Source organism: Schistocerca gregaria, chromosome 2 (assembly GCF_023897955.1).
Source record: "Schistocerca gregaria isolate iqSchGreg1 chromosome 2, iqSchGreg1.2, whole genome shotgun sequence".
Taxonomy (NCBI): domain Eukaryota; kingdom Metazoa; phylum Arthropoda; class Insecta; order Orthoptera; family Acrididae; genus Schistocerca; species Schistocerca gregaria.
The window spans coordinates 727,640,201-727,663,957 of NC_064921.1; the positions used below are offsets into that span (position 1 = coordinate 727,640,201).

The 23,757-nt window shown below is 39.4% G+C and overlaps 1 protein-coding gene and 1 non-coding gene across 3 annotated transcripts in view; one reads left to right on the top strand and one right to left on the bottom strand.

Annotated features, from left to right (window-relative positions):
• Positions 1-23,757, bottom strand: part of LOC126334857 (probable multidrug resistance-associated protein lethal(2)03659) — a 420,094-nt gene that overhangs the window by 246,510 nt on the left and 149,827 nt on the right. For both annotated transcript variants that reach the window (XM_049997527.1, XM_049997528.1), the window contains exon 8: positions 12,573-12,711. In XM_049997527.1, the coding sequence (XP_049853484.1) occupies positions 12,573-12,711 (139 nt within the window). The remainder of the gene's footprint in view (positions 1-12,572; positions 12,712-23,757) is intronic.
• Trnas-cga (transfer RNA serine (anticodon CGA)) lies at positions 21,907-21,981 on the top strand. Its single transcript has one exon. It is a non-coding gene; the product is annotated as a tRNA-Ser (tRNA).

Consider the following 23,757-nt stretch of genomic DNA (forward strand, 5'->3'; position numbering starts at 1 on the left):
TTCAAATGGCTCTGAGCACTATGTGACTTAATATCTGAGGTCATCAGTCCCTTAGAACATAGAACTACTGAAACCTAACTAACCTAAGGACGTCACACACATCCATGCCCGAGGCAGGATTCGAACCTGTGACCGTAGCGGTTGCGCGGTTCCAGACTGAAGCACCTAGAAACGTTCGACCACAGTGGCCAGCTACTGATTTCACCCTACAACAAGAGATACTAACTAGGCATAATCAAAATAAATTAGAAAATCCATTACATACATGAAACTAACCACAAAATCAGATCTGGTGTTATTCTTTAAAACTGAGTACCAACCATTCTCTTTTATGGAAATACAGATTATATTCATATATGTTAATGTTAATCAGTTAAAATTGAAAAAATGAATTTACGGAGGCAGATGGCATAACCAAAGAGAAAATAAAATTATCCGAGCTTGCTTCATCACAATCTGTCCCTCCATTATTCTGTCCATCACAGCACCTACATAACATTTCGATAAGTAATATTGACACATCTTCATATCCATGTGTAGTCTTCAACCCACTCCAGTTTCATATGATTGAAAATCAGACACATGTTCATAGGACTTTTTTGGTTTATTTCCTCATGCAGAATCACCTCAAATATTTTGTAACATTCCTCCTGAATCACCCTATATAATAGTCACTGAGAAAACAAGAGCGTTCCATGTGGAGAAAGCAAATGAAATCCTCCAGGAAATTTACAATTGGTCAACAAGCAATAAACTGACATTGAACATAATGAACACAAATGCCATGAATTTCAGTCTGAAAATGGCAAATGACAATGTTAAATTTAATTTAGATGGTACTTCTACAGTCTGTCAGAAAATGGAAAACTTCTAGGATTGAATATTGGTTCTCAGGTGAGCTAGTGTGAAGACATGAAGATAACTGCAAAGGAATGTCATTGGCATGTTATACCCTGAGAGTCATATAATCAGTGTGAAATGGCCAAAGAGTGTCCTTTAGTTACATACAATTCACATATACACTCACTCAGTTCTTAGCTATGCCATTCCTTTCTGGGGAACAAATGCACAAAACATGCAACAATTTTCAAACTGCAGAAAAGGACCATACGAATAATAACCAAAATAATAGGTGAACTCATTGTAAATGATCTGTCCAAAACACTGGGGATTTTAACTGCACCATGTGAGTACATTTACTAATAAGCTGCATACTTAAAAAATAACATTGATAATCATTGCACAAACTGCTCTGTCCATGACCATGGAACAAGATCTAGGTTGAATTTACTGGCACTTATTGAGTTTAGGAGGAAAAAAATTTTCGAAAATCTTTTTTCTCTTTTTGATCAGTTAAAATATGTTGATCTCAAAGATGTTATTTATTTTCATTCCCAATAAAAAAAATTTAATGAAATTTTTTTTTCTCTCATTTTCTTGTTCGGACCACGAATATGTTACTTGCAAACATCATTCAAGCTACCTCATAGCACATCAAAGCACTCGGATAAAATCACCTCATTCAGTTTTCACTAAAATCAAATAACAGTGTAGTTAAGTGTTAGTTTGGTGTTTGTTCTGTGCATTTGTTCTACTAACTCATAATGACTAGAATTTTCCCTGATTTGACTGAATTTGACAATATGTTGTTTTACTGTTTCAAAACTGATAAAAATATGTCATATTTGTGATCAGCTTAGTCAAATTGATGATAACTGGTAAAAAATTAAAGATTACTAAACTCAATAAGTGCCCATTTACCAAGAAAGAATAAAACATAGACATCAAAACAGATTATTCTATTAAGGAATAAAACTGTACACAAAATTACCAAAGAAGATTAAGAAAGTCTTAAAATCAACTTATTAAAAAATGTGGTTAAAAAGCACCTGTTAAGCAATATAAACTATACATTGAAAAATTACCTAGATAACGCAGAGTAGGGGTGTGGTAAAAAATGTGACACAAATGAATAACATGAGAAATAACAGTATTAAAAAAATCTAATATTCCACATAACTTTCTCACACTATAGTTTTCCTTCTGTTTTCCTTTTCAGAAAAACTTTCTCCAACAGTTTTGCAATGTGTAATATTAACATCTTATCCTCTTTCTGAGCTCACTCATTATAGAGGGACGCTGACTCAGTTTTTCAGCCCATCAAATGGAAGTTGCAGTGCAAAAAATGGTCCTGACATCAGTTGATAGTGTGTGTAATATAATGAAACGATGTGTTTATAATGTTTGCTGCATGTGCAGTGACTGGGGGGTAAGAAGAATTAACAATGTAGCATTAGCATTCTTCATTATTAAATACTTTATTTATGAAACAGTATTGTGCACTAGGGGTAAGCCAACTGATGCAGCATTGTTTTAAATAAAGTGGCCTTCTATTCAGGAGGGAGGATCCGGCAATCCTGATTTACGTTTCCTGTGCTTTCCATAAACTACTTCAGTCAAATGCTGGGCCAAGGCCGACTGCCTATCCCATCCTTGTCATATTAGACCTGTAAGTTTGTATAAGTGAATTACTTTAAGTCCGTTGTACTTAAATTTTAATACCAATATTCTTGTAAAAGAGATCTATGGATGAATAAAACTACTATTACTGCTATTACTTAGACTTCATGTGCAGCCACTAAGGATCAACTTACAACAATATGATATGAGAAAAGTACTGTGCATTAGTACAGAAACTAATATTCTGGTAACTTTATTTTATGTAGTGCAACCACCACAGGAGCTATCAAATTACATACAGCTTTGTGTTTCATACATAGAAGAGTTATATGTATAGAGGGGTTGGATGGTGAGTAACTAGTGACTGTTGGGAGAGGTAATTTTGGGACTGGGGATGTGGAATTATGCAAGTGATTGACAGTCACCAACTTGGAGATCTTGCTGGAAGATAATTTAGACAGAACAAATTTTGACGCTAATGTTAAGGAAGCACCCAGTTTAGATGCATTACAGGAGACAATAGCACACTGGATGGTGCATTCATTGTTGGAATAAAAGGAGCTGTTTAATGCTCAAAGGTCTTTGCCAGCAGCCCATGACACAGCACAGAATTCCAACTGGCAAATGAACTCCCTGTGTATCCCAAGTCACATCATATGCCACATCACCTGTAACCAGTGAAGGAGGATTTTGTTAACCAACAGTTATAATATGCTGTTATAGAGGACAGTACCAGTCCTTGGAGGAAGGGGGGGGGGGGGGGTTACAACAGGTAATAATTCTGAACAAAAATGCAGATGAGATGATGGCACATTGCCTTTTATGACTATCAGTAATTACTTAATGAAGTGTAAGATTACAGAAGCTTTTCCAATCCATATGGTACGGAGCAATGCAGATTTTTTTCTACCAAAGACCTGGGGAATAGCTATCAACAGACAGAGGTAGCACCAGATTATAAGCCAAAGAAAGTAGTTACAATCCAATGTGAACATTATCAGTTTAGATTGAAAAATGCACTGGCTTCATTTCAGTGCCTCTCACGCAGTGTATTATGAGGATTGAAACCCAGACAACCTGTGATGTGTTTCGATGACATAACTGTCTTTGTACAAAAATGGAAAAGCACATGGTATAGATAAGCAAAGTGTTTAAGTGGATGTTTGTGGTGCATCTAACACCCAGTTTAGAAAAGCAATACATTTTGTTGGAGAAAGTACAGTATTAATCTGTACAGACAGCACGATAATAAAGCCATACAGGAGAGTGTTGCTCATTTGATAACGCAGACAGGAGCAAAATTTCACTGGTGAAAGGAGTGCAAAGGATATGTTCAGTTGACAGCAGAAGTTGTTAACAAATGAACCAATATTATTTTTCCCAAATTATGAGATGGAATTGGTGCTGTCATGTGATGCACAAGCAACCATGCAATCAGCTTTTTATTTCATCAGGAACTGGATGGGGCAGAACATTAATTCATCTATGTCTCACAACACTTGAACAGAATGGAAAATAAATACTCTAAGATGGAGAAAGAGATGTGGGGTCTTGTATATTTTTGGTTATGTTTGTATGGGAGGTATTGTCCATAAAGCAGCATTGAGAAGGCTATTGGGATTTAAAGACCCATTTATCCAGTTATTGTGCTGTATGGTAAAACTTAGTAAATCTGACATTGACGTCATGCATTGATCTGTCAAGTTACTTTGAAATTCTGATGACCTAATCAAAGGTATATCTGTGGAATGGTACAAGGCAAAAGCCGCATATACAGACAACAAGCTATCCGCAATGTAAAAACAATTCATTGTATGTTACACAGAAAACAGGACTTGATATTGTGGTATCAGGTATGTTGTGAAATGAAGTGTTAAAGCAAACAAGGGGAAGTCAATGATGGCATAAGAATAATATATACAACGACGGATCACTAGTCAGATACAGGAGGCATTGGGACATAGACAAGCACAACAAAGACTGCTATACATTTAAGCTTTTGGCCAAAATGGCTTGGGTTTCTTCCAAAATTGAGAATCCATACACATTCACACAACTCAAGACTCACATAACCTCTGCCTCTGGCAGCTGTGACTCGACTGCAGACAGTAACAGTGCCTGACGGGAGTAGGATTATGGTGTGGTGGTGGTAGTAAGGAGAAGGCATGGTATGGAAGGGGGAAAGCTAGTAGAGTAGGAGTGGGGAAGGTGTACTGCTGCTTGTGGAAGCTAGCTGGGATGTGGTGGGGAGAGGGTAGGACTAGCAGGTGAAGTCAGGATGTCTGGGGGATGGGAAAGAGAGAGGAGCAAAAATGAGAGACGTAGAGAATGGGAAAAAGAGTAGTAGATCCCCCCCCCCCCCCCCTCCCCCCATGGACCTTGGAGTTGGTGGTGAGGCTTACGTGCCTCAGCGACACAGATGGCCATACAGTAGGTGCAACCACAACGGAGGGGTATCTGTTGAGAGGCCACACAAACATGTGGTTCTTGAAGAGGGGTAGCAGCCTTTTCAGTAGTTGCACGGGCAACAGTCTAGATGATTGACTGATCTGACCTTGTAACACTAACCAAAATGGCCTTGCTGTGCTGGTAAGGCGAATGGCTGAAAACAAAGAGGAAACTACAGCCATAACTTTTCCCGAGGGCATGCAGCTTTACTGAATGGTTAAATCATGATGGCGTCCACTTGGGTGAAATATTCCAGAGGTGAAATAGTCCCCAATTCAGATCTCCGGGTGGGCACTACTCAAGAGGACATCGTTATAAGGAAAAAGAAAGCTGTCGTTCTACGGATCGGAGCATGGAATGTCAGATCCCTTAATTGGACAGGTAGGTTAGAAAATTTAAAAAGGGAAATGGATAGGTTAAAGTTAGATATAGTGGAAATTAGTGAAGTTCGGTAGCAGGAGGAACAAGACTTTTGGTCAGGTGAATACAGGGTTGTACATACAAAATCAAATAGGGGTAATGCAGTAGTAGGCTTAATAATGAATAGGAAAATAGGAGTGCGGGTAAGCTACTACAAACAGCGTAGTGAATGCATTATTGTGGCCAAGATAGACATGAAGCAGACGCCTACTACAGTAGTACAAGTTTATATGCCAACTAGCTCTGCAGAAGATGAAGAACTGTGCAATGAGATCAAACAAATTATTCAGGTAGTGAAGGGAGATGAAAATTTAATAGTCATGGGTGACTGGAATTCGGTAGTAGGAAAAGGGAGAGAAGGATACATAGTAGGTGAATATGGATTGGGGGTAAGAAATGAAGGGGAAGCCGTGTGGTATAATTTTGCACAGAGCATAACTTAATCAAAGAAAACACTTGGTTCAAGAATCACAAAAGAAGGTTGTATACATGGAAGAATCCTGGAGATACTAGAAGGTATCATATAGATTATATAACGGTAACACAGAGATTTAGGACTCTGACCACAATCTATTGGTTATGAAATGCAGATTAAAACTGAAGAAACTGCAAAAAGGTGGGAATTTAAGGAGATGGGACCTGGATAAACTGACTAAACCAGAGGTTGTACAGAGTTTCAGGGAGAGAATAAGGGAACGGTGGACAGGGATGGGGGAAAGAAATACAGTAGAAGAAGAATGGGTAGCTCTGAGGGGTGAAGTATTGAAGGCAGCAATGGTTCAAGTAGGTAAAAAGACAAGGGTTAGTAGAAATCCTTGGGTAACAAAAGAAATATTAAATTCAATTGATGAAAGGAGAAAATATAAAAATGAGATCAACAAGAAGTACAAAATGGCTAAGCAGGGATGGCTAGAGGACTAATGTAAGAATGTAGAGGCTTATCTCACTAGGGGTAAGATAGATACTGCCTACAGGAAAATTAAAGAGCCCCTTGGAGAAAAGAGAACCACTTGCACGAATATCAAGATCTCAGATGGAAACCCAGTTCTAAGCAAAGAAGGGAAAGCAGAAAGGTGGAAGGCGTATATAGAGGGTCTATACAAGGGCGATGTACTTGAGGACAATATTATGGAAATGGAAGAATATGTAGATGAAGATAAAATGGGAGACATGATACTGCGTAAAGAGTTTGACAGAGCAGTAAAAGACCTGAGTCGAAACAAGGCCCCGGGAGTAGACAACATTCCATTAGAACTACTGACGGCCTTGGGAGAGCCAGTCCTGACAAAATTCTACCATCTGGTGAGCAAGATGTATGAGACAAGCGAAATACCCTCAGACTTCAAGAAAAATATAATAAATCCAATCCCAAAGAAAGCAGGTGTTGACAGACGTGAAAATTACCGAACAATCAGTTTAATAAGTCACAGCAGAAAAGCACTAACACCGACCTCGGGGAAGATCAGTTTGGATTCCATAGAAATATTGGAACATGTGAGGCAATACTGACATTTCGACGTATCTTAGAAGAAACATTAAGGAAAGGCAATCCTACATTCCTCACATTTGTAGACTTGGAGAAAGCTTTTGACAATGTTGACTGGAATACTCTCTTTCACATTCTGAAGGTGGGAAGGGTAAAATACAGGGAGCGAAAGGCTATTTACAATTTGTACAGAAACCACATGGCAGTTATAAGAGTCGAGGGGCATGAACAGGAAGCAGTGGTTGGGAATGGAGTTAGATAGGGTTGTAGCCTCTCCTCGATGTTATTCAATCTGTATATTGAGCAAGCAGTAAAGAAAATAAAAGAAAAATTCAGAGTAGGTATTAAAACCCATGGAGAAGAAATAAAAACTTCGGGGTTCACCAATGACATTGTAATTCTGTCAGAGACAGCAAAGGACTTGGAAGAGCAGTTGAATGGAACGGATAGTGTTTTGAAACGAGGGTATAAGATGAACATCAACAAAAGCAAAACGAGGATAATGGAATGTAGTCGAATTAAGTCAGGTGATGCTGAGGGAATTAGATTAGGAAATGATACACTTAAAGTAGTAAAGGAGTTTTGCTATTTGGGGAGCAAAATAACTGACGATGGTCGAAGTAGAGAGGATATAAAATGTAGACTGGCAATGGCAAGGAAAGCATTTCTGAAGAAGTGAAATTTGTTAATATTGGGTATAGATTTAAGTGTCAGGAAGCCGTTTCTGAAGGTATTTGTATGGAGTGTAGCCACGTACGGAAGTGAAACATGGACGATAAATAGTTTGGACAAGAAGAGAATAGAAGCTTTCAAAATGTGGTGCTACAGAAGAATGCTGAAAATTAAATGGGTAGATCACATAACTAATGAGGAGGTATTGAATAGAATTGGGGAGAAGGGGAGTTTGTGGCACAACTTGAAAGGAAGAAGGGTCCCGGTTGGTAGGACATGTAATGAGGCATCAATGGATCACAAATTTAGCATTGGAGGGCAGCGTGGAGGGTAAAAATCGTAGAGGGAGACCAAGAGATGAATACATTAAGCAGATTCAGAAGCATATAGGTTGCATTTTTTGGGAAACAGTATGTAATAAATATAAAGAAGGATTTACAAATCCCATGTGTGGCATAATTAGTAGCAATGTAGATTGCTAACCCCGTTGGTCGGTGGGTGGTGGAACGAATCTCATTGAGATCTACTATGTTTTTTGTTCTGTTTGAATATCTAAATCTTTTAAGTATGAAATATATCAGATATATGCTGATTAACTCATACTTAACCATTATAGTTTCAAGGAAAATGTATGTCATCTAGTTTCTAATTGCATATCACATGCAACATTCTGGCTGTCATTGCAATTGCACATTCTTAATTATTGATATTTTATAAAAGATTGTTAAAGATTTTGAAGTTAAAAAAACATTACACAATTAAACTTTTTGGAGAAAAAATGAAAAACAAAATACTCTTTGTTTGAATATGGCCATTGTTTTGTAGGGTAGATGTGATCTCACCCAAGGCTGAGTGATAAGCGCCATAAAAATGTGGAAAAAAATAATTTTCATGGTGTTGAGCACACTGTATGTGCTCCATTTTTACAGTTATCACCTTAACACTGCAATATGAATCCTACAGAATTGGTCTGGAGGCAAGCTAAGAGATTTGTGCAAGAAATAAAAGAACATTAGGCTGCCAAATGTACTGGAATTAATGAATGAAGCTTTGTGATGAATGCAGAAGTACTGAAACGTACAGTATTCCTGAGAGTTCAATATGGAAGGAGTTCAAAGGTTACCAGATGACTGACCGTAATATCTGACCGTAATATCTTCAGTGGCTTCAATATTTAACTACGTGGTGAAATCCCAGCAGTGTGCTCAATATTATAAAAACTATTGTGTGGTACTAAGAAAAGTTACTAAAAAGTCCAGAAGCATGTGTATCATGTCTGAGATCAGTAACTCTGATAATAAAATTAAAGCAATTTGGAATATTATTGAAAGGGAAACAGGTGGCTGGCCAGCGCTGTCCAAGTTAAATGTGGTTGTGAGCACAGGAAGACTTTAGTGCCATAAAACTGAATGACAAGTGTACTAACAAACAATCAGAAATTGGAAATATTTTCAATAATCATTTTTTAAATGTTGTGGAGAAAATAGGATCTAGATCTTCACTAGAAGAGGCAAGGCTTCTAATAGAAGAGGCCATACCTGTGCAGTTTGAAACAACTGTATTTCCACCAAACTCTCCCTCTGAAATCAGTAAAATAATAAACTCACTGAAAAGTAAAAGCACTTATGGAATTGATGGCATTTCCAGCAAGATACTTAAAGCTTGTTCCCCACAGATAAGTAGGATTCTCAGCCACGTATGTAATAGCTCTTTGGAGCAGGGTGCTTTCCCCGATAAACTGAAAAACACCATTGTAAAACCATTGCATAAAAAGGGGGATACGTCGGATGTCAACAACTATCCCCCAATCTCTCTTCTGACAGCTCTATCAAAAATTTTTGAGAAAGTAATGTATTCAAGAGTAGCCTCCCATATTTGTGAAAATAAAGTACTAACAAAATGTCAGTTTGGTTTTCAGAAAGGCCTTTTAACAGAAAATTCTATATATGCTTTCACTGATCAAATATTAAATGCTCTGAATAACCGGACATCACCCATTGGTATTTTTTGTGATCTCTCAAAGGCCTTAAATCATGGATTTCTTTTAGATAAGCTAAATCATTATGGTTTGAGGGGGGCAGTGCACAAATGGTTTAATTCATACTTAACTGGAAGAATGCAGAAAGTTGAAATAAGTGGTTCATGTAATGTTAAAACAACAGCTGATTCCTCAAACTGGGGGGCTATCAAGTACAGGGTCCCACAGGGTTCGGTCTTAGGTCCTTTACTGTTCCTGATATACATTAATGACTTAGCATTCCATATTGATGAAGATGCAAAGTTAGTTCTTTTGCTGATGATACAAGTATAGTAATAACATCCAAAAACCAAGAACTAAGTGATGTAATTGTAAATGATGTTTTTCACAAAATTATTAAGTGGTTCTCCGCAAATGGACTCTCTTTAAATTTTGATAAAACACAGTATATACAGTTCCATACAATAAATGGCACAACTCCAGTAATAAATATAGACTTTGGACAGATGTCTGTAGCTAACGTAGAATTTTCAAAATTTTTAGGTGTGTCCATTGATGAGAGGTTAAACTGGAGGCAACACATTGATGGTCTGCTGAAACGTCTGAGTTCATCTACGTATGTTAATAGGGTTATTGCAAATTTTGGTGATGAGAATCTCAGTAAATTAGCTTACTATGCCTACTTTCATTCACTGCTTTCGTATGGCATCGTATTCTGGGGTAATTAATCGTTGAGTTGAAAAGTATTCATTGCTCAAAAACTTGTAATCAGAATTGCTGGAGCCCACCCACGCTCATCCTGCAGACATCTATTTAAGGATCTAGGGATCCTCACAGTAACCTCACAGTATATATATTCACTTATGAAATTTGTTGTTAATAATCCAACCCAGTTCAAAAGTAATAGCAGTGTGCATAGCCCTAACACCAGGAGAAAGGATGATCTTCACTATGCAGGGTTAAATCTGACTTTGGCACAGAAAGGGGTAAATTATGCTGCCACAAAAGTCTTTGGTCACCTACCAAACAGCATCAAAAGCCTGACAGATAGCCAACCAACATTTAAAAATAAATTAAAAGAATTGCTAGATTACAACTCCTTCTACTCATTGGCTGAATTTTTAGATATAAATTAAGGGAGGGAAAAAAAACTAACTTAAACATTAGTGTCATGCAATATTTTGTGTAATGTAATATCTTGTACACACATCTTTCATTAACCTGACACATTCCACATCATTACAAAGTGTCGTATTCATGATCTATGGAACAAGTATTTAGCTAATCTAACACCACACATAGCTCATGCAGAAAAATTACTCTTGTTGAAGTTAGCAATTTTCATCATCCTTGTTTTTAATTACAGTATTCTGTTAGCTAAGATTGAGGGCATGTTATGTTTTCCGTCAGGTCACCTAACAAGTGTATTGCCTGAGTTTTACCATTATTTCCTTCTGTTCAAAAATTAAATGACATTCAAGGCTGTATTGTTCTCGCCTCTCTCTTTTTACATGTTTACTACAATTGTTCACATCACTGCAGGTCAGTTCGACCAGGTGGCTGGCCAGCGCTGTCCAAGTTAAATGTGGTGGTGAAGCTGTTGTCCCATATTAACGCTGTGTCGATGTGTGCATAACGCATAGCATATACCACGTCCTCATTATCGTACTTGACTGTAGTCTATACAGTTTGGCTTCTGCTCCAAACGAAACAAAATCCAATGAGGTTCCAGCAAACATGGAAGAGGAAATAGCGTAAAGTTTACATGACACATATACAGAGTATAGCTGGAACTGCTGAACTACAAATCATTAGCAAGCCCCGATTGTCCCAAGCTTCGAATTGCATCCACCAAGGCAAGACTGGGGTGCACTCAGCCCTTGTAGGAGGAGGAGGAGATTAGTGTTTAACATACTCAGCCACTTTTGAGACCAATTGAGGAGCTATTCGAATGAGAAGTAGCAGCTCTGATCTGAAAAACTGATAACAGCTTAGACAGCAGTATGACCACAAGAAGCCTTTGTATCTGCATCCAGTGATGCCAACTGCTGAGGTGACACAGCAGCTGGTCAGTACATCAGACATTCCAAGGTCTGTTCCGACGGAGAGGAGACACAAGACTGCCCAGTGGGTTCTATCACCTGATTCCCCCACCAGTCTCTGAGTGTGGGTTTGACATGAGATCTGTGCATTTATCATCACCACACAGAACACAGGCAGTACTCAACTGTCACCCTGATTGGCATTAGTCACTAAACTGACAAGGCAAACTGCATGAGTAAAGTCACCATCTGCTGCAAGCGATTTTGTAACTAGGTTCGAACTTTCAGAGATTTCTATTCCTTTGCTTTACATAGACAACTTATTTAAAAAATGCTTTGAACCAGAACTGCAGATCACAGATTATATCGAAATATTAAATGCAGAGTCAACATAGAAATTATTTTTACATAAATAAATGTGTGTGTGTGTGTATGTGTGTGTGTGTGTGTGTGTGTGTGTGTGTGTGTGTGTGTGCAAGATGTTTAGTTATAAGCTCTATGTAACATTTTTACTGAATGTGTGTGCATAACAAGTATGTTGATTATTTTATATGCATTTTTCCTAAAGTGTATTTCTTGAGACAACAAACAGCAATCAAAGTGTACAAAATATGCTTGCATTTTTGTCTGAAATTTAACATAATGAAAAATATGTTTGAGTGCATAATGGCTAAAACCTGATTTTTTTATTACTTTACACATTAACTTTCATCAAATAAGTGTTTCAATCTGTTATCAACTTGAGGACCAATTATTTTACACATTAAATTTCATCTAGTAAGTGGTCGACAGTATCTTTTTCAGAGACACAAAAAGAGTTGTTATTCTTTTGTACTGTGTAAGATAAAAATTTTGAAAGAGTAAAGAATGAAATGGTTTGTTGTGGACTAATTACAAGCCTCTCCAACTCGCTGTGTCTGACATGGCTGAATTTCTGTCTTTGATCAGAACCATTCTATCATTGGCAAAAATAACAAATGTTTAAAGACATTTAATTATATGGTTAAATGACAGGAGTGGACCAATTATCAAACCTTTTGGAGGCATACTGAGTATTATCACTAACCTTGTCAGGAGTTACATTTTCTCCAAGTATAACAAATATTATAATGCTGAAAAATGTTGACAGTCGAGTAACAAACATTCCCATTGAGAGAGTGACAGCTCGAATGTATTGCATAATCCTTATAGCATTCATTTCCTTCCTGAAAAACAATTAAATGCAAATTCAAAGGACATTAATTCTAAATGGAAATTCAAAGAACATCCATTCTACAACATATGATGAAAATGCATTAAACTGTTTATATTTACTTCACTAAACACAGTTTGGTGACGACATTCCAAAATAAAACACATACATTACAGAATGAATGGGAAAGTGTACTCTTATGTTAAATGGTATTTAGGTACTTCACACACTGAAAAAATATTGCTCATATAATCAGATTTTAATATACAATAAACATAATCTCCAAACATCAGAAAACACCATGTCATCTGTATGGCAAAATGCAGCACAAGAATATTGAGCTGACAAGAACCAGGTGGTGAAGAATATGGCAGAAGTTTTTGAGGTTCTGGAGAATGTGCATAGAGTGTCATCAATGAATGTGAACCATGTGAGGAGTTTGGGATTCTGAGTGGTTAGGAAGGATTCCTATAGATTAGAGGTAGTCAACCATTTTATCTACTGCCCAGTTTTGTATCTCTATTAGCAGTCAAATTTCCAAACTGCCCAGTGATTCCACAGTAATGGTGATCTGTGAGGTATGTAAGTAACTTTACTTTATAAAATTTGTAACCAGAGATACAGCAAATTAAAGCATGAACTAATAATTACTGAGCAAATACTTTAAGTAAAAATTTTATGGAAGCCTAATCAAAATGTTTCTAAAACCTCTACCGCCCACAGGCCACCATGAACACTGGAATGCCCACTAGGGGGCAGCAAGTTTTGGGTCGTCTACCTCTGCTCTACATGGTCCACAGATATGTTGCATAGGATGGTCCCACGTGGATGCCCATTGCTGTACCCTGGATTTGTTTGTAGATGATGCATTTAATGGTGAAGTAATTGTGAGTGCAAATATAGGTGGTCATGGTGAGCAGGAAGGAGGTTGTCAGTTTGTAGTCAATCAGGCATGGAAAGAGGTAGTATTCAATAGCAGCAAGGCCATGGGCATTAGGGGTGTTAGCGTACAGCGAGGTGGCCTCAACAGTGAAGGGCAGGGTGCTATGTGGTAAAGGAACAGGAACTTTGAAGACTCAGTGGAGGAAATGGTTGGTGTCTTTTACATAAGAGGGTAGGTTATGGATAACTGGCGGAAGGTGTTGGCCCACGATAGCAGAGGCTCTCTCAGTGAGAGCACAGTAACTGGCCACAATGGAGCATCCTTCGTGGTTGGGTTTATGAACTTAAGCAAGCATGTAGAAGGTAGGAGTGAGGGGAGTGGCATGGGTGAGGAGAGAGATAAACTCAGGAGAGCTTCTAGGATGGACCTAAGGATTTGAAGAGAGACCAGAGATCCTGTTTGATTTCTGGAATGAAGTCACTGTAATAGGGTTTGTAGGTGGATGAATCTGACAGCTGGCAGAGTCCTCCCACCAGGTAATCCCTGCAGTTCAAAACCATAGTATTGGAGCCTTTGTTGGCAAGTAGGATTATAACGTTGGGATCAGTTTTTAAACAATGGATTGTAGTTCTGTCTGCAGATGTAAGGGTAGCTTCCATGAGATTTTGTGGACGATGGTGGGGCATAGTCTGAGGTTGAGAAATTCTGGAATGTTAACAGGGAGTGATTCTTGGGCAGTGAAGGTGGTTCACAGTTATATGGAGGAGTGAACTGAGTCAGACAGGGTGCAACATTGGCTTTTAGTTTAATCTGATTGATAGGGTTGGTTTTCACTGTGGGGATTGGGAGAAGGAGAGAAGGTCTTTAGTAAGACCAGTGGGCAAAAGGTAAAGACTTTGGAAAGAGCTGATACTTCTGTGGAACTAAAGCTTTAGGGGGAAAGGTTCATGATTATGTTCTGGGTCTGTATAAGTTCTAGATTTTGTAAGGTGGGGGGGGGGGGGGGGGGGAGGAGTTTCTGAGATGTGGTAAATGTAGTAGGTCAGTGAGGCAGGGTTTATCAGCTATGAGGGGAATTTGGGGGATGTTTGGAGGCTAATGTAGACACAGAGGATAGTGATAATCCAAGGTGGGAGTAGGAGGTGAACAGGTTGGGACTTTTTTGAGGTGACATTGTGCATCCTGCTCTAGTTCCTGGAGGCAAGAGTTTCATTGTGAGACACAGATCCAGGAAGTTAGGATTGCAGAGTTGGAGAATTTTACTGATAGGGAGGAAATATTGCAGGGAGGTTTGGTGCTCATTACATGGTTTTGCAGAATTAAGTCGTTGCGGGCTATGGGATGACTGAATTTGAAGAGATATAGAGGTTACTGTGGAAGGAGGGGCTGTAACCAGAGATGGGTAATTTGATGGGAAGACCATTTTGGGGGATTTCGCTGATTTAGACGACAACAAAGCAGTGTGTTCGACTGGGCTCTGGCTAGGGATGAGGAAACTTTTCTGTATTAGTGCATATGGAAGGAGCAAGGATCCACGTGGAGACAAAATGCATAAAAATACATGAATTATGTAAACACACGAGCAGAAAGACTCATAAAAATATGTGAAATACCTGTAAATATGTGGGAAAAGTCATAAAAAGGATGGAACAGATGAATTATGGGGAAAATAGGTGAAACCTGAGGGATTGGTGCTACCAGTGAGGTCAGTGGGTGGACATGTAACAAGGGAGGGGACAAAAATATGGTTCAAACGGCTCTGAGCACTATGGGACTTAACTTGTGAGGTCATCAGTCCCCTAGAACTTAGAACTACTTAAACCTAACTAACCTAAGGACATCACACACATCCATACTCGAGGCAGGATTCGAAACTGCGGTCGCGTGGTTCCAGAGTGTAGCGCTTAGAACCACTTAGCCACCCCGGGGTGACAAGGAAGAGGACAGCAGATTTAAATAGATTAGGTGAGTTTAGTATGAGCATGCTGGAATAAGAGAAGAGAAAGAGAAAGGGGTTGCAGGTTGGTACTTAGGATTCAGCAAGTTAGTGTAGCACAGGAAGGTATAGAAAATAACATGGAAAATACATGAGAGTGTGCCAGGAAGAGTGTTAAATTTGAAGGTCTAGGGTTAATTATATCAGTGGGAATTATGTGGGATATGATATGCTATACCACCGATCACAGTGGTCACATAGAAATGTGTTGTACATGGACAAGAGAGTTGAAACAGTGTGACTAGTAAGTCAGAGCATGTGAGATTCAGAAGGTGACATGTACAACATAGGAAAGAATAGAAAGAAAAGTATGGTCACTGAATAAACTAATCCATTAGAGAATAGTAAAGAAAGTAAACAGCACTGGGTTGCAGGATAGAAGAAAAGCTGCTAGGAAAATCCAGGCAATGCAAAATCCAGGATGGAATAATGAAACTATTATGAAAAGGAGAGATTGCTATTCACTATGTAGAGGAGATGTTGAGCTGCATACAAGCACACCAGAAAGACTGCCGTACATCCTAGTTTTTGACCAAAAGGTGGTATATGTGGTAAGGTCTTATGGGACCAAACTACTTAGGTCATCGTCCCTAAGCCTACACACTACTTAATCTAACTTAAACTAACACCCATTCCCAAGGGAGGACTCGAACCTCCAATGGGGGCAGCCACACAGACCATGACAAAGTGCCTCAGACTGCGTGGCTACCCCCACAGTGAGCAAAAGGCCTTCTTATAAAGTACAAAACAAACACATTCATGCACGCACAAATCACACACATATGACCATTGTCTATAGCTACTGAGGCCAGATTGTGAGCAACTGCACCTGAATGGAGAAACAATCTGTGGGTCGTAAGGTTAAGGAGGAGGGCTGGGATGGGGAGGCACAAGGATAGTAGGGCAGGAGTGGAGGATGGTGTGGTACTGCTTGTGGGAGCATCCAGGAATGTGGTGGGAACAGGATAGAGACACTAGGTGCGTTAGGGAGATTTGAGGGAGGGGGAGGAGTGAGGAAAAGTGAGAAGCAGGGGAGGGGAAAAAAGACTAGTGGTTGTGCTGTTGGAATAGAAGGCTGTGTAGTGCTGGCAGCATGAAGGAATGTGGTGGGGACAGGGTAGACCAACTAGGTGCAGCCATGAGGTTTGAGGGGGGAGTAGGGGTGGGGGGTTGGATATAGAGGAAAAGGAGAGAATTAGAGAAGAGGAAAAAAAACTACTGGGTGCATTGGTGAAACACAAGGCTATGTAGTGCCAGAGTGAGAGCAGGAATGGGGATAGGTGCATGAAGGGTAGGAAATAGCGAAGGCTCAGCCCAGCAGGATTACAGGAACATAGGATATATTGAGGGGAGAGTCCCCACCTGCACTGTTCAGAAAAGCCAGTGTTGATAGGAAGTATCCAGGTTGCACAAGCTGTGCAATCATTGAAGGGAAGCATGTTGTGTTGGACAGTATGTTCACCTACTGGATAGTCCAGCTGATTCTTGGCCGCAGTTCGTAGATGGCCATTCATGTGGACAGATTGCTCATTGGTTGTCATTCCCACGTAAAGAAAATTATGGACACTGAGTAAAGTAAAGCATTAGAGAATAGTAACATTGCATCTGCAATTACAAGCAGTTGCTCTCCATATGTACTAAGGGTCTCATTGAGGCTTTCACAGACCAAAATTACTGTCCCAACCTTGTAGAGAAACAGATCCCCTATGCTTGATCTCTTCAGTCACCTACCACAGTCCCACTGTCTGGCTGGCCACAAGGGAGCACTCCCTTCATGACTCAGTACCACACAGCACTACAGCATTGAACCACATTCTCTGCCAAGGTTTTGACTATCTCTTGTTGTGCCCTTAACACAGTGGTATTCCCCACCTACAACACCTATGTGATATCCTTGTCTGTCCCTACTCTATCCCTGTTCCCAACCCATTCCCTAATGTCTCATGTCCCTTGCAACTGACCTAGATGCAATAACTGTCCTCTACATTCTCCCATCACCACCTACTCCAGTCCAGTCACAGATATCACCTATTTCATCAAAAGCAGGACAGCAGTGAATGCAGTCATGTTATCTACTAATTAAGCTGTAATCAGTATGCTGCTCTCTGTGTGGTTATGACAAACAACAAGCTGTCTGTCCACATGAATGGCCACTGACAAACTGTGACCATGAGACAGATAGACCATTCAGTTGTTGAATATTATGACCAACACAATGTGCCTCACTTTAAAGACTGCTGCACAGCCTGCTCCATCTGGATCCTACCTAACAACACAAGCTTTTCTGAACTGTGCAGGTGGGAAACCTACCTGCAATGTATCCTACATTCCTGTAACCACCTGTCCTCAACCTTTGCTAGCTCCTGGCCTTCACCCACCAACCCCTTTCCCTGCTCCCACTCACCTGGCCAGTGACACCTGTATGTAATTTTGTCTAAAGTTTTCACAAGTCCCAGAAGACTAGATGCTGGAGCATCATGGAAAAATTTCAGGCTTGCTGGTTGTAACTAAGCTGGGGTGATGAGAAATCATTTACGTCCCATCAGATTCTAGTTCCTCTAATCTATGTTATCATTATTAACTGGATTTCTCCTTTGTTGGCTCCTCTCCTTCAAGAATTCTATTTTTCAGCTGTTCTGGGTTTTCCCTCTACCCAAAAACAATGTCATTTAATGTAGTGATGACTGAGATGTTGAATATATTGCTGTGTTCTGAGAAAGGATTCCTTAAAAGGTAGTCAGCAATCTTGTGTTTGCATCCACTTCTGTATACCATTGTGATATCTCCACAAGTCACTGTGCTCATTTCTCCAGTTGACTGACTGATCCTTGTGACTAGTCAGCCAGCATAGAGAATCATGGTCCATCACAACAGTGAAAGGTTTGCCCAATAAATACAGCTGGAACTTATCCACAGGCCAATCAGGTGCTAGAATCTCTTTCTCGTTTGTAGAGTAGCTCACATTGGGCTTGGAGAGTATTCTGACAGCATAATATACCATCTTTTTCAGCAGCTTCCTTAATTTTAACTAGGACTGTTCATATATCATAACCGCTAGCACTGGCGTAATGCTCTGTCTCAGAATTCTAATCATGCAATGTTAGAGCTGAAGGAGATGTTAGTGCCTCCTTAAGGACAAGGAAAGATATTTCCTGTGCCTCATTCCATGAAAATTGGCACTTATCTGTAGTAGTTCTAGTAAAGGAGATCCCTTTGAACAGGAGTTCTTTATGAATAACTAGTAGTACAGAAACATTCCAAATAAACACCAAGAGGTCAAAAATGTGCCAACAAGCCAGAAAATCTATTTTTTTGAATTGCAATGGAATTCATTTCCATTCGCTAAGTGCCACAAGATATTTACTTCTTGGGTGAAACTTTTTTGGATTCATGCAGTGGCCTGCAATCTGAACACAATTCAACCCAGTTATCAGTCAGTTTAGATGGCCTTCAAATGTCATCAAAAAGCCAACAATGTCATCCAGCAGGTTGTCCATCATAAGTTCTAAGTTAGCTGGAGTGTTACATAGTCCACACAGTGTAAACATTTGGCCATCAGATGTTGTGAAGGTCATCTTTTCCTGGTCAGCCTCATCATCCTAGATTTGCCAGTAGCTTGTCTCCATGCCCACAGGTGAAAACTACTTCGCTCCTTTCAAGCAGTCCGAGGTGTAACCAGTGTGCTGCATTGTGGTACAACCTTTCTTCATTATATTTTTTGGTCATTGTTAGTCAACACAGAAATGTCATGTTCCATCCTTCTTCTTCACAAGGACCACGGGAGAGGACCAAGGATATCATCTTGCAGCAGCTTCCACACTTCCACCCAAACGTTGCATTGTGCAGCCAACAATACCCTACACATGTGCTCGCTAACTGCTAGATGATTGTTCCCATATTGATGTGGTGTTTTACCTTAAGGTGTTTGATGTATTTTTTCTCCCCTAGAGATTGGAAAGAGGGGAGGGGGAATGGGGAGTAAAAAAGAAAGGAGAGGAGAGTGCAAGGTAAAAAGGTGGATGTGATTACATTGGCAGAGTGTGGGACAAAAAGAGGGTGTAAGGTGAGAAAATGGAGGAGGTAATGAGCTAGAGGCGGCAGAAACTATTGGGTGGAGGGTGTGGGGACAGCAGGTTACCATACGTTGAGGATGCAATAATTTCAAGAGTGAAGAATGTGTTGTAAGGGTGACTCCCATCTGGACAGTTCACAAAGGTTGGGGGTAGAGGGGAGGATCCAGATGGCCCAGACTGTGAAGCAGCCATTGAAATCAAGCATTTTATGTTCAGCTGCATGTTTTGCCAGTGGCTGATTTGCTTTTTACTTTAGCATGGTATCTGCTTGCCCTGCACAGGTACAATTATGTACAATAATCATTATTGTAATTAAAAAAGTATTGAACACACTGATGATGCCAACTGTATGGAAAACATATTGAAAGGCAAATAAAATTTCTATTGTATTCTATTCTATTCTAATTTGCTCTTGGCCACAGTTTGGCAGTGGCAGTTTATCCTTGTGACAGCTGGTTGATGGTCATACCCATATAAAAAGCTGTGCAATGACTGCAACAAAGCTGGTATATGACATGGCTGCTTTCACAAGTGCCCTAGCCTTTGTTAGGGTAGGATTATTTTGTGACAGGGCTGGAATACAACATGCTTAGTGGGTGGTGATTTGTGCTACCTTCCTCTGCATATGTTGAATATCTGCTGTCAGTCAGATCTGGTACAGCATTCTAGAACCAGTCACAGAAGTGATTTATAAGAAATCTCCTTTGTATACTGACTGCACCTCCCCAGTGTTCTACCAATAAACCGAAGTCTACCACTTGGTTTACCCACATTTGAACCTATGTGATAATTACATTTCATATCCCCACAAAGTGTTACACCCAGGCATTTGTATGAGCTGGCCTATTCCAATAGTGACACACTAATGTTACAGTAATAGGGTCTACATTTTTTCATTTTGTGAACTGCAAAATTTTACATTTCTGAACATTTAGAGGAAATTGCCAAACTCTGCGCCACTTTGAAATCTTATCAAGATATGACTGAATATTTATGCAGCTTCTCTCAGACATTACTTCACTATCTACAACTGCATTATCTGTAGAAAGTCTGATTTTACTATTAACATTGTCTGCAACATGAACAGCAAGGGTCCCAACATACTTCCCTGGGGCACATCCAAAGTTACTTCTACATCTGCTGATTACTCCCCATCGAAGATAACATGCTGTGTCCTCCTTCCCAGAAAGTCCTCAAGCCAGTCACAAATTTCACTTGGTACCCCATATGACTATACTTTTGACAATAAGCTTAGGCCAGGTACAGAGTCAAATACTTCTTGGAAATTAAGAAACACTTCATCTACCTGGTTGCCTTGACTGAAAGCTTTCGATATGTCAGATGAGAAAAGTATGAGTTGTGTTTCACATGATCAATGTTTCTGAAACCAATGCTGGTTGCCATTGAGGAGGTCATTCTGTTCTAGATCCATCATTATGTTTGAGCTCAGAATATGTTCTAAGATTATACAATAAATTGATGTCAAGGATATTAGACTGTAGTTTTGTGGATCACTTCTGCTACCCTTCTCGCAGATGGGTGTGACCTGTTCCTTTTTCCAAGAACTTGTGATGAAGCAAGCTGGGATATTTTTACTTCCGCCCTTGTTTTGCCATCTGCCTCCTTAAAATTCACTTTTTCATGTCTAACTAATTATGATTAACATACGTGAGTGTAATCTGTATCTTCATAAAAGAGAAAGGTCGGCCCTTAGTCTTTAAGAATGTAACACCAAATCTAATTTTGTGCTTAGTTTTAGGTACCTAATTGATTTTATAATTTATTTTGGCTATTAATAGTTAGTATCTTTTACCGTAAGGCAAAATCAGGAATTGTTCCATAACTTAAATTCTATTGTTGATATATAAACAAATATAAATTCCGTACTAATTATAAACATTGTGAGGAACAAATAATAGTATTCTCAAAGGATCTATTTGACTCCATTTGAAAACATTTTAGCAAAACCAGTCCTTAATTAATTCAAAAGTAATTAACACTTTTGTCAAAAGTATGTTTTGTGTAATGATATTTGTTAATTTCATGATTTAAACAAATAATTAGGCCTAACACTTGTAGTAGAAGAAACTGTTAAAAAGAAACAATTTTTGATGCATCTAGTTAATTTAATGAATTAATATCCTTTCTTTCAGGAGTGCTAGTTCTGCAAGGTTTGCAGGAGAGCTTCTGTTAAGTTTGGAAGGTAGGAGACCAGATACTGGCAGAAGTAAAGCTGTGAGGAAGGGCCGTGAGTCATGCTTGGATAGCTCAGTTGGTAGAGCACTTGCCCACGAAAGGCAAAGGTCCCGAGTTCGAGTCTCGGTCCGGCACACAGTTTTAACTGCCAGGAAGTTTCATTTCAGTGCACACTCTGCTGTAGAGTGAAAATATCATTCTGGAAACATCCCCCAGGCTGTGGCTAAGCCATGTCTCCGCAATATCCTTTCTTTCAGGAGTGCTAGTTCTCCAAGGTTCGCAGGAGAGCTTCTGTTAAGTTTGGAAGATAGGAGACGAGGTACTGGCAGAAGTAAAGCTGTGAGGATGGGCTGTGAGTCATGCTTGGGTAGCTCAGTTGGTAGAGCACTTTCCCACGAAAGGCAAAGGTCCCAAGTTCGAGTCTCGGTCCGGCATACAGTTTTAATCTGCCAGGAAGTTTCAGTATGTGGATGTTCACGTGAAAACTATTAATGAGGGTTAACAAAAGTTAAATTATAGTGCACTGGCCATAGCTGTGTATTACTGGGGGGTTGTGAAAAGTGAAAGTAAAAGACTGTGAGACACAATTCTGCATTTGTCGGCTACATCATTTAAAGTAGACATTAGTTGCACCCCCACAACCCATTTTTCAGCCAGTGTTGCAATGCAGTACATCAACACTGAGGACAACAAATGAAGAAACAAAGCAATTGAACATCATAACAAACCGGGTACAGTTTTTTGTTCTAGTGAACTATGATAGATTATAGTCAGAATAGGGGCTAACTCAGACACAAATTCAGAATAGAATATGACAGGGAGTCAATCGGGGCCTGAAGCTTTGTTCAGCTTTAACAATTTCAGCCATTTCTCAATGAAACTGATACTCATACTTATTTCATTCATCTTTTCATTAGTTTAAGGATTAAACTGGGGCAATTTTCTCAGGCCTTCATTTGTAAAGGAATGTTTGAAAACAATGTTACCCATTTTAGCTTTTGCTTTGCTAGCCTCAATTTCCATTCCTGTCTGGTTCACTAGGGACTGGACACTAACTTTGCTGCCACTAACAGCTTTTACATTCAATCAAAATTTCTTTGGATTTTGTGAAATTGACAATAGAACGCTACGGTAGTCATTGAAGGCATCATGCATTGCTCTCTTGACAGCCAAATGCATTTCATTCAGCAACTTGCTGTCTATAGCCCTACACTTTGTTTTTCATCTGTTATGCAGTCATCTCTATTTCAATAGAAGTTTCTTTACAGTGGCTGTATACCATGGAGATTTTCTCTAATTATGAACTGTTCTACTGGGTAAATATCTATCCAGTGTGTGGCCAACTATTCGTTTAAGCTTGAGCCAAAGTTCCTCTACATGCTACTGCTTGTTTTAGTTGTCCTTTCTACCTAGGTAATCATTGTTCCCACAACCACATCATGGTCAGTGCTACCAGTTTCGATGTGGACATCCTCAAAGAGATTAGGTCTATTTGTTTCCATTAGATACAATATATTTCCTTCATGAGTTGGGTTCTGATCTATGTTGTTGATAGTTTTCACAGTTTCACAGGATATCTTATCAAGCCCACCACTAACAAAACTGTAATTTTCCCAATTGATTGTTGGATGATTAAAGTCTCCAGCAAAGATTATACAGAGTGTTACAAAAAGGTATGACCAAACTTTCAGGAAACATTCCTCACACACAAAGAAAGAAAATATGTAATGTGGACATGTGTCTGGAAACACTTACTTTCCATGTTAGAGCTCATTTTATTACTTCTCTTCAAATCATATTAATCATGGAATGGAAACACACAGCTACAGAACGTACCAGCGTGACTTCAAACACTTTGTTACAGGAAATGTTCAAAATGTCCTCCGTTAGCGTGGATACATGCATCCACCC